The 12915-nt window shown below is 33.9% G+C and overlaps 1 protein-coding gene across 1 annotated transcript; it reads left to right on the top strand.

Moving 5' to 3' along the window:
* The first annotated feature begins 3349 nt into the window (after positions 1 to 3349).
* On the top strand, positions 3350 to 10763 carry LOC144845114 (ATP-dependent Clp protease proteolytic subunit, mitochondrial-like). Its single transcript, XM_078702267.1, has 7 exons — positions 3350 to 3484; positions 3873 to 3962; positions 4452 to 4523; positions 5905 to 6001; positions 6535 to 6722; positions 6861 to 6966; positions 9550 to 10763. The coding sequence occupies exons 1-7, from the start codon at positions 3461 to 3463 to the stop codon at positions 9678 to 9680; spliced, it is 708 nt and encodes a 235-aa protein (XP_078558393.1). The 5' UTR covers positions 3350 to 3460; the 3' UTR covers positions 9681 to 10763.
* Positions 10764 to 12915: the final 2152 nt, after the last annotated feature.

Raw genomic sequence — 12915 nt, forward strand, 5'->3', positions numbered from 1 at the left:
AATGCACTGATTAATGATGTATGTAACCACTTTTGTATTAAATCATATCTCTGAAAAGCTCAATTTCCAATTGCCATTATATATTACTAAAGATAATTTTAAATAAACTAAATTAAGTTGAAAACTTACAATGAGAATATTGTTATAATAACAATGATAATGAACAAAATATCCTAAAAAGGAACACTTTTGAGAACATGTTTTAATGAGAAATAATGGAATTATTGTATACTATAATTTTGAGTTTATATTGGGAAGAAATACCAATATTAAATTTTATTGTACATATGTTTAAAATGAAAATGTCTTTAACCATTTAAAATGCACTTAAAGTTTTTGTTTTAAATGGTGCAAATATCACCGATAATTTTTAAAGGAGCTAGGGAGTGGGGGATATTATTCTGTTTATTTAAAATGTAAATCATTTACCTAGGCCTACTACTTATGGAGTTGATCCATTAGTGGTAAGTGTACATTTTTCCTTGCTCGGCTTATTGTATTCAAATGTCTGTGTTTAAGAATACCTTAGGCACTGTCATGTATTGTATCCTGTATGGAATGGATAGACGGAGATAAATAGCCATTTTCATGATTTTTCTTGTCACGGAACAGAGCTCTGTGTATTGCTCTATGGTGTGATTTATCTGCAATTTTATTTGGAACTGAGTACACAAAGCAATATAATATACATACAAAATATATATAACAATCAGTATTGTTTATATATTAATAATGTATTGTTTGTTTTCATCTATACCTACAGTAATGTGTTTTTCTGCTCTATACAATGCGTTTTGTCTATACAGCCAGCAATGCGTTTTGCCTATACAGCCAGCAATGCGTTTTGCCTATATAGCAATGCGTTTTTCTTCTCACTTTATATACAGTAAATGCGTTTCCTTTTCTATACAGTAATGCGTTTATTTATAAATAATTATAGTAGTGCGTTTTCTTTTCTATACAGTAAAAATACGTTTTCGTCTCCATGCGTTTTCCTCCACAGTTTTCAGTTTATTATTCTGAAAAGTTGTATGATATATACTTAAAACTGTATTATTAAAAACAAATATATCGAATACTAGCTACTGTGTATTTTGTGGTTTTGAATGCATTTCCAGTATTACTGTAAATCTGATCTATCTTTACCTACACTCGGAAACATAAATTAGAATTTATATTGGCACACTTACAATTCATTTACTCGTAGGCCTACTGAATTTATTTTCTTTATATATCCTTCGTTTCCTCGAATAAATAGCGCGTTGTGTGTCTGCGGACATACAGAGGCTATGTTCATCCGACACGCAGACGTAATTGCATAAAATAATATTCCAACTTGGGGCGTAATTCAACGACGTTAATTAAGCGCATCGCAATTTTTGACCAATCACGACGCGATGCGTAGTTCGTTAAATCGTGACTGCGCTTCGCGTTCACATGACATATTTTTCGTGATGCGTCGTACTTTTCAAGATATTGTTCTAGATTGTTTATTACAGAATTTTCTTCACTTTCCCAAAATGTGTTAGAATGGTTTGGAAACCCGTTTGAACTGAACTGTAATAACTGAACTATTAATAATGTATTAAAGGACTCTTGCAGATAGCATTGATAGGGAAATTATCATATGAACAATCTAACGTTTGGTCTTGCAGTGCAGTTCGCTGAAGTTTCTCTGGTACTACTTACAATTGTTTCCCAAATAGGGCGCAATCACAAGTGATGATGGATTATTTGTCGCTGTTATGCTTAGTTCCCACTAGAGACGCAACGCAAGGACGTAACGCAACGTAAGGGATTTGACCAATCACAAGCGATGGATTTATTCGACTGTCGCTTGTCATTGGTCAACACGCTTACGTTGCGTTTACGACCTTCCGTTGCGTCATAGTGGGAACCGTACTTTATTGGTCAACTGACTTGCGTCTACGTCCTTGCGTTGCGTCTAGTGGGACTTCATTAATTAGTTGTGAAAGTGCAATGACTTTCAAATCTCAAATAAAGCTAATATTTCGCCAAACCGTTACCGCTTGGAACAATGACCAATTACCTATATCGATTACCGATATCCATCCGCTAATGATGCTTCCGAATTATTGATTTCAATAACATAAAAATTCGCTAATGAACCACACTGTTTAGTTAAGTAATAACGAAGCTGTCATTGTGTTGTACCGTTTGACACATTGTGTAACAGCAGTTGAAATGATTGACATTTTTCGTGGGAATCGGTCAAACACCAGTCAAGATTGACCACATGATGAACTCGTTCACGCGCGCGGTTATTGACTGAAGTCACTATTGTCTGCTGCGCGTGGCGCCAAAACACCTGTAGTACACCTAATGACGGTAGAAATCGCAAAGATAGCTTACCTATTTCCTAAATTAACTTAACTGTCTCAATATCTTTCAAAATAAAAAAATAAAATAAAAGCAATATTATTATAGTTTTGAGCCCAAGCTATCGCAACCGTTAGGGTATTCGTACAGAGCATTACCCGTTACGCTACAAAGTAGGCCTACATGACTGAGAAGCTGACAATAGTCTATTTATACGTACTTCATATTACGTAATTCATCGTTACGTCATAAATATATTCAAAGCTGGTAATGTATTAACTTGTTTATATCCAAGATGATCGGTTAGCTCAGACTGAGCAGCGTGGTGTTAACAACACGGATGTCATGGGTTCGAACCCCATGCGGGTCGTGGTGGAAAAGAGTTAAACCTTTCGAGCTTCTGTGTTTGGGGTTCACAGAATAATACGTCCCCCGTTCCACCACACAGGCAAGTCAATGCATCTGGTGATGCCGTGGAAACGACACAATGTCTCTGCTACAGCTTTGAGGTCGTTTCTACGACATTACCAGATGTAGGGAGAGGACTATGACATAGTAATAAATGGGTCACTTATCTTTTGGTTCAGTCGGTGTTTTTTTTTCTGTGGATTCGATCTCGTAAATTTTATGCTTAGTTTTAAGAAAACAAATACATGTCAGCAAATTAGGAACAAATGTAGAACATAAAGTTGTAAAGTTGTACATAAAATGTAAAGATGATGCCGATGGAGTGTTTCTGTAAGATCAAATACGCAAGGTTGGGTCGCGAAAATTCCCAAAATAGGATCATGGGGTCGCGATCAAAAAAGGTTGCGGAACGCTGGTGTAGACAGAGCTTATTATAAGAAGAGCATTTATTTATTTATTTATTTATTTATTCGGAATTACACCTTTAGATTGGTGGCACACTTAGTACACTAGTGTGAATTGCTTTTCCTGATTCAGCATGCGGCAGAGAGATGACGATGATGTTCAAGTTGAAGCACGCCCTCTAGCCTACACTCTCGCCGAAAAACTATAGACGACTAAACACTGTACTACGCAAAAAACACACGGCGGACGAAAATTTAGAAACACGAGTTTGAATTCCATATACAGTATATAAGTAATAGGCCTAGTCATGTTTAGAGCACAACATGCTAAGGTAATAATGAAAAGAATGAAGTTCTTGCTGTTACAATTACATGTATATGTTATGTGTACTAACCACAAACATCTACTACAAGCTAGGCCTAGGCCTCTTGCTTGTATGTATTGTAGGTAGCCTATATGATTGACAGGCCATTCTAGTGTAGTAGGCCTACATGCCATCGGGACGGTTCGTCCCAACCATACCCCATTCGGTTTCTTGCCTGTTGAGCCGTGAAATGTGCAAAAAGTCTGCACACGTTTGAAGGCGAAATCATGTTTTCTCAATTGTGATTGCTCACCAATCTGAAATATACCAATAAATAATGATCAAATTGCTGTGTAGTTTCTAAAACACATATTCAGCAGTATTGTGAATTTTTATACCGATTGTTTTCTTTTAGAATTTGTGTAAAGGTATCCAACAGTGCAGGGCTTTTCACCAAACTGTGCAACAGAATTCACCAATGGTGCCAATCGTTATAGAACAAACAGTAAGTAAATAAATCACATATTAAACCAATTCTGTGTCAAATGTGTCAACAGACAAGTTGCTATTTATTCTCAGTTTTTCCTGAAGTTGATTTTGCTAATTATTGGGTTATACAGGCTTTCAATCAGAAATGGTGTATGGTGAAACATGGTATCCCTCGTATCATTGCAGCTTTAGTAAAACATTTTTGCAAGTACTCTCCTGGCCCTTATCAATTGTATGACCCACTATACAACCCCCGGGAGAGGTGCGTCATTTGTCTGATGTGTGTCATACATTATGAATACCATGATGCACCCCTGTGTCAAAAATGTGACTTACCTTTAGGTGACCATGATGCACCCATTTTGACGCATGTTGTTCATGATATGGTGCGTGGTAAATATTAACATTTCTTTTTCTATAAAAATCACAAACTGAATTAAAACTGATTTATCTCTTAAAAGTAAACATATAACATTTCTCTTACATACTGTATTTTTATCTTCAGGGACGTGGAGAGCGAGCTTATGATATCTATTCAAGACTTTTAAAGGAGAGAATTATTTGTTTGATGGGGCCTGTAAGTATACATTATATGAAATTTATATTTTAAAAATGCACTTTTGAAGATTTTCAATATCCATTACTCAATCCAAATTGTAATATTTTGATTACCATATAGAATCACATACCCTCCTGTTATTGCCAATTTCTTTTTGCTGTTGGTTGGGTTTGGAAATAAAATAAAAACAAAAAAATACAGTATTGTATAAACACACCCCTTATAAAAATAGAAAATTAGGCCTATACAAAAAGACTAGCAATACTACTGTAGTATACCACAGTGCTAGTTTATACCATGAAGTAGCCCAGGGTGGGCTTTTACCCAGATATAGGGACGATATATCTTTAAACCTATGTGTGGCCTTACTGTGCCAAGATGTGTTTATACCATTGTGTGGGCGATCATTAAATACTGTTACATGAATTTCTGTGAAACCTATCAATGGTCGTAGTGTATTGTTTTTCAAATAGCAATAAGATATCTTGTTTGTGTTAAACTTTAATTATGTTTGAATTTCGTATAACATACATCAGATTAGAATTGTATAATTATTATATTAATATTATTATAATTGGATATTTTAATTAAAGTATAATTTTGATGGTTAATATTTGTATAATACAGCTTGTATTGAGTATTATAAATGTTTACAGTAGTGTAGACATCATTTTAAATTAAATTAACATTTTGATTGTTAATATTTGTATAATACAATAATATAATTTGTATTGAGTATTATAAATGTTTACATATACACAGTAGTGTATACATCATTATTACATCATTATTAATTAAATTAGCACTTTGAGGGTTATTGTTTGTCAAATCTGCATGTATTGACACAAAAACATCTTTAGATAATACAGTGTGCAAATAAAAATTGAATGTTTGTTTATGCATGAAATGGTACGATTCCACATCTTGTAAAGTTGATCCTATTAATGAATAAAATCATACCAACCAATCTAAAGCTAATTTAATAAGTGCTTTTTTGGGTCAAAAGTAGTACAACTCTCCAAAAATGTTAGTTCATATTCACTGCCATTTTAATGTTATAGTTTATATGCCAAAGTAAGCAAAATATAAGTCGATCATGCAATAGTGCAGTTATTTTAATATCATGCGATCCACAATCATCCAATCAAATGACAAGAATCTACTTAATGCGTTATAATATCAGTAATATCTATTTGACATAATTTTTTTTGTATAAACAAACATCACATTAAAAAATATTGGTCATTCATATGAATGTATAATTTTGAGGTTTTTTACTTGTTTTATCAAGTTGTATTCAACTAGCATCCTATTATCATGAACAACTGTGTCAATTGAAGTACTACTATTTTGAAAGATTATATGGCTCAAATATTGATTTTTTTATTATGCTTTCTAGATACATGATGAAATATCCAGTGTAGTAATAGCACAATTATTGTTTTTACAATCGGAAAGTAATAAGAAACCTATTCATTTATATATCAACAGTCCAGGTATGTAATTAATAATATTATGCGGAAGATTTGAGAGAAATAAGTGGGTCAAAGGGGGAATTCACCAGACTTGATTAAAGTATATTGTGCATGTGAAAGAAATGGTAGGGGTAACATTGCATTTGAAGACAGATTTAAACATACAATCTATACATGGTTTATGTTCTCCCCTTCCCACTCCTTTCCCATCTTGAATTCTAAATTGTCTGCATGGCATGCAAATACACTGAATATATTATACCCAAACAAGTCTAAATACAGTGTTTAATAGGAACGTATAGTGTAACTTTAACCACCGAACATACTTTAGTTCTCTACATATTTAGTGCTATTATTTGTGTGATAAAATACCAGATGGATTTGACTTGTGATCTCTTAATTAACAGGGGAGTTTCCTAACCAAATTAATTATTTTACCAAATTATTTGATAATTGATAATAAAATGATTACCATATCTAAAAAAAAATAGACACCATCCCTCACAATAATTGTTCATTTATTCATTCATGAATATTAATCTATTCCTTTATAGGTGGAGCAGTAACATCTGGATTAGGAATCTACGATACAATGCAATATGTACGACCACCAATAGCGACATGGTGTGTAGGGCAAGCATGTAGCATGGCATCATTACTACTAGCAGCAGGTGCACCGGGTATGAGGCATAGCCTACCAAATTCTAGGATAATGGTCCATCAGCCATCGGGAGCTGCTCAGGTATTGTATTGTTAAAAGTTCCTTTAATTGTATTGTGGCATAAAGGGCAAGCATGTAGCATGGATGCTAGTCCATAAAAATGACCACAATCAAACTCTTCTTAGCCTGACTTCCTTCCTTATGTTTTTTTTCTTACAGGGTCAGGCAACAGATATAAAAATTCAAGCTGAGGAGATATTAAAGATGAGAGCACAAATAAATGACATCTATGTGAAACACACAAGTCAACCATTGAGTGTAATAGGTAAGAGTTTGCATTATTCATAATTTTCATTTTTGCATTTCATTTATTTTCATTCTATTTATTTATGATTTAACATTTCTTAATACATTAAACGCAACATGCTATAGTGCCACTACTTATGCCAGTGCCACTACCTATGCCACAGTGGTACTCCCTATGCTACAGTATCACAACCCATGCTACAGTGTCACTATTCATGCTACAGTGGTACTCCCTATGCTACAGTGCCACTTACCCGTGCTACAATGCTGCTCCCCATGCTACAGTGTCACTATCCATGCCACAGTGCCAATTCCCACGCCACAATGCCACTACCCACGCCACAGTGCCACTACCCACGATACAGTGCCACTACCCATGCCACAGTGCCACTACCCATGCCACAGTGCCACTACCCATGCTAAAGTGCCACTACCCATGCTACAGTGCCACTACCCACGCCACAGTGCCACTACCCACGCCACACAGCCACTACCCATGCCACAGTGCCACTATCCATGCCACAGTGCCACTACCCATGCCACAGTGCCACTACCCATGCTACAGTGCCACTACCCACGCTACAGTGCCACTACCAATGCCACAGTGCCACTACCCATGCCACAGTGCCACTACCCACGCTACAGTGCCACTACCCACGCTACAGTGCCACTACCCATGCCACAGTGCCACTACCCATGCTACAGTGCCACTACCCATGCTACAGTGCCACTACCCACGCTACAGTGTCACTATCCATGCCACAGTGCCACTAACCATGCTACAGTGCCACTACCCACGCTACAGTGCCACTACCCACGCTACAGTGCCACTACCCATGCTACAGTGCCACTATCCATGCTACAGTGCCACTACCCACGCTACAGTGTCACTATCCATGCCACAGTGCCACTAACCATGCTACAGTGCCACTACCCACGCTACAGTGCCACTACCCACGCTACAGTGCCACTACCCATGCTACAGTGCCACTATCCATGCCACAGTGCCACTACCCATGCCACAGTGCCACTACCCATGATACAGTGCCACTACCCACGTTAAAGTGCTTCTCCCCATGCTACAGTTCCACTTACCTTACAATTGATTAATAATGAATTTAGTCTTTATGACCCATTAAAAATCAAAGTGTAGAATTTTCTTTTCAATCTATGGGACAATAGAGCCATTAGTGTATTTGCATTAATGACTAATATAGCACTAATGAAAACATTTTTATAAATCAACCAATTGATTCTCAACTTTTGAACTGTAGACTTAAGAAAAATACTTACGAATACGTAGAAATTGTTTATCTAGGCTTTCGCTTTTAACCCGTACCATTTATCAAATTTTGCTTCATGACATTCTTAGTATTCGATACTTTACTATTTCCTATGGTCCTTTTTCTGTGTATTAAAATACTTTTATTAGTGGTTTCCTGAAAATGTCCATAAAGTACAAGAGAGTTGAATGTTCAATGTTTTACATAGCGATTGACATTATACTGTAGTAATTGACATTATACTGCAGTAATTGGATACTGTAGAATAATTAATAGTTAACATTTTGTAACAAAAAAGGATTCAACTGTTCTAGACGACAATTTGGCTTAATATTTGTGAAAAGAAAAACATTTTGGCACACATGGCATGTCATAACTATACTTGAGCTGGAATTTAAACAATTTGTGGCAAGTCTACATACTGTACATCCATCTGCATATAAAGCAAAATATTCTGATTTGTTTTTATAATCTCTCTAAGATCTGTATGATTTAACATTCTGAATACATTAAACAAATTCATGCATATTATTAGGATAAAGTCAATGATGTAAAGCAATTCACAATCAAACAGATTTGCATTTATATTTGTTTCTGATCTTATGGATATGCTGCTGTATTTTAAATGGGCATTTGATCAATAAGACATACAAAAGCGTATGGCAATTACTGAAATTATTTAGATGTAATGTCTACTATAATTCGATGATTCACAGAAAATAATACCATAGCTTACGGATAAATAATAAGATAACTTGATATGCGTATGCAGTGGCTATGTTGTAATTCATGACAAGTTTCTATTCCTGTACTACACTGTTAAATTGACATAATCTCAGAATCTCAACATATATAATATATTAAGCGCTCTAAAAGTGATTGAGAGAAATACTTGAACAATTTGTAAGAGTATGTTTAAACGTACCTGTAGTCTGTTGATTTATACCTACTATTTAAAAAATAAATTATTTACTTGAAAAAAAAAAGTAATTTAAAGTTGCAATTGCAAATTTTCTGTCAGTCAGACAATTGATTTTGGGTAAATGTAACCATTTATTTTATCTTTAAGCTCTGTCTACATTATCAAACTAGTTTGACAAAAAAAGTATGATGTGCCCAAATATGGCAGTGATATGCCCAAATATGGTAGTGTATGACATCATCATGTCCATATATGGGCACATCACATAGAGTTTGATAGTGTAGATCTTGCCTTAACAAATCGACCACTTAAAAAAGCATTAAATGAATCATGATGATAGAATTATAAATCTATTATTCTATATTTTGGTATAATTGTTGCTTTTTCTCTTCTTTAGAAGAGGCAATGGAACGTGATCGGTTCATGAACCCACTGGCTGCCGTACAGTTCGGCTTGTTAGACAAAGTACTTGAACATACACCAGTGTTACCAGACCAGGCAAATGACAACAACATTAGCACCTCATAACATAAATGTTTATTTTCTTCATTTGATCCTGTTTTCAATTTTCTAGGCTAGAAAATAAAACAACACAGATGTATTGTCCCCTGAAAAATAATTGAAAAAATGTTTTTGTTTAATAAGTAATTTCCAATAATTGGATAAAAATAAAAATTTATTTGCCTGATAAAACCATATTTACAAAAATAACGCCAATCAGAAGCCAATTGAACTGTTTATTTTGTCTCTTTTACAAGCAAAATCATTATAATTATTTTCATTATTTTTGGCCAAAACTAAAAATTCTGATTCTATTCATATTTATTTTTCATATTTTCGGGGACAATGCATCTTTAAAGCCTTTTTTTAAAAATAAATCTTTTTAAAAAATACATATTATAAAAAACAATAAATTAAGATTTTAATAGATAAACAATTTTTTTCTAGGCTAGAGAATAAAACAAGATTTGTTTATTGTTTAAATCTTTACAAAAAACAACTATAAGATAAAAACACTAGGCCTGTATAAATATAGTACAGTAATTAAACAATTGCCTATGCTAGAAAATAAAAAAGACTTGTTAAAACATGTATAGTAGTAGTAATGATAAATAATAAATACATTTACTATAAAATATGAATAGATGACTAGACTATGAATAAATAATGAATAAACAATACTATTTACTGTTTATTATCAAACTAAGATCATTGTATAACAATGATGCTTGTAGATATATTGAAGTTGCCACTATAAAACAACATGATTATGTTTCATATATCATTTTTGATTACATTGTGTTTGATATTCATTCTCTGTACAACACAAATCATTATCTTGAGAATATGCACAAACACTGAATCAAAACTCTTGGGGGTTTTCTGTCGCTCAGTCTCTGAAAATTAAAAAAAACATTTATTATTTAAATTTCTTATCAACTAAAAACGAATCAAATAATTACATTTGATGTTTTTGCCAACAAGAGTTTATTGTCCTTTTTTAAACTGATTTGTTTTTGATTAACAAAGTTATTACTTTTTTGATTGCAATGGAATATTAATAACTTGCTTGTAATTACAATATGAAATTAAAATTTCATTTCCAGTCCATATTGCACAATCAAAAATCTGTTTTTTTCCCTTAGTGTGGACTCCTTGGTTTATATAAATGTCACATTGACATTAGATACTGTATATACAGTATTACAAATCTACGAAAGCCTATGCCTGCCACTTAAAGGTACAGGCATGAATGTTAAATATAATATCTGGTTCTCCGTGGTTAAATGTGCATAAAACAAATATGTGTAACAGAAACCACGACGAAAAAACATGAATTTCCCTTAAGTGGCCAAACACACTTTATTTCAGTAGTTAGGTAGTTTAACCAATGCATTACCATATCCGGTGACTCCCTAGAAAGTGAAAAAAAATTGGTGGGTATAATTTTTACTATAGCACGAAAAAAAAAATGAAGTTGAATAAAAACAACAGAAACGTAAAATTCAAGTTATTTTACCTATATTTAGTCATCTGAAAAAACAATGATGATCTAAAAATACCCCTCTATACAAGTTAAATTTGATTACATTGTAAATTTGTCTTTTAAGAACGTGTGCTGTTTTAATCTATAAAAATCGTTATGTTCAATTAAAAAAGTTATAGTTATACGGTACATATTATTTATCTATTCCGACATTTGAAAATGACATTGTATGTATAGGTCTAGATATACAGTATTAACATACACAGCTTTATACACAGTTTATGACGTAACCAGTCAAGTAAGAAATTATATTACTCTAATAAATTATAGAGAAAAAAATAACACTATAGGCCTAATATGAATTCAGTTTATTTTATATTCTGTAAAATGACGGTTTTGGTAAATTTGTTCAAATTTATTTTTTAAATAGTGCTATAGAAATGTAGCATTTTATTAGTCTGTTGTAGTCTTATGTACGAACAAAAAAGTCACGACCAGAAACTATTATATACCAATCGAATGTCACGTCCCCTTCCATATTGAAACCACTCAACCCTGACATTAGCCCTGAATGGCCGGGTACATCTTAAATGTCGTTAACTATCTAACGCACATTAAACATGAACCCCCGACATTATTATCGTACGGTTGTTTCAACCACCAATCCACAAACGTATAAAAATAGTCTGCAAATTCATAAATTTAATTATGTTTGACGTTGGAAAATTAACTGCGAAAATAACACATCCTGGTTGGAATAACAGTATGTTGCACTACTGCACTCTTCAACTCTCAAATGTATCATAAACTAGCGACTTGTTTGCTGTGAAAGCTTTACATACATTTGCATGAGACATTGCTCGTATTTCATGTCTAATTACATGTTGTATACTAGATGACGCTAATGTCTGCATTGTTTTTATATTAAAGACATTATATATTGAGAACTGTGGACGTATTCACCATTCACAGGCGAGCGGAAACGGTAATATAAACATAGAAGCTATGTTATTCCTTATGACCATTTTACACACAACTCGGAGTGGACGGCCGGTTTCCGTTCAGGATAGATACAGATTCTGCGCTACGCGGTTTTCCGCTTACCGTTACTGCTCGTCTGTGTAAATTGGCCTTTAGGCCAAGTGAAACACTCCTAGCTAAGTGAATAAACAAAAATCTCCTAGCTAAGTGAATACAATTTAAGTGAAATACTTAATATGTAAGTGAAATATTTCACTTAAGTGTGATTGATGAATTCCTAGTAATATAACGTTGATTTTCATTTCCTCGCGGTTGTTTCATAATTGTAATATTTAGTTATAATTTATGGATAGTGGAGGTTGTTTACTTTGTTAATGCATTAACGATTTGAATGTGACACTGATACGTCAGTACGTTAGTTTGAATTACAATAAAGTTGGTTCCCACTCTACGCAACGCAACGACGTAAGCGCAACGCAAGCGAATTGACCAATGACAAGTGACAGTTCGAATACTCCATCGCTTAAGCTTGGTTCCCACTAGAGACGCAACGCATGTACGTAATGCAACGTAAGTACGTAATGCAACGTAAGTAATTTGACCAATCAAATGCAATGAATGTGATTGGTCAACTCGCTTGCGTTGCGTCTACGTCCTTGCGTTGCTTCCTAGTGAGAACCAAGCATAAGAGAACATTTTTTTTTATTGTTTTGTTATTTTTTTTTTTAATAAGTAAAATATGGTTGTTGATTGCCTCGGAGGTTTTTTCCTTTGAATTTCAGACCTCTGACCGGA

Source organism: Antedon bifida, chromosome 6 (assembly GCF_963402885.1).
Source record: "Antedon bifida chromosome 6, ecAntBifi1.1, whole genome shotgun sequence".
Taxonomy (NCBI): domain Eukaryota; kingdom Metazoa; phylum Echinodermata; class Crinoidea; order Comatulida; family Antedonidae; genus Antedon; species Antedon bifida.

Coding starts and splice junctions, on each gene's coding strand:
- LOC144845114 (XM_078702267.1), top strand. CDS start 3,461: ATGTTTAGAGCACAACATGCTAAG. Junction 3,485..3,872: donor TTAGAGCACAACATGCTAAG/GTAATAATGAAA, acceptor GTTTTCTTTTAG/AATTTGTGTAAAGGTATCCA. Junction 4,524..5,904: donor TTATTTGTTTGATGGGGCCT/GTAAGTATACAT, acceptor TATGCTTTCTAG/ATACATGATGAAATATCCAG.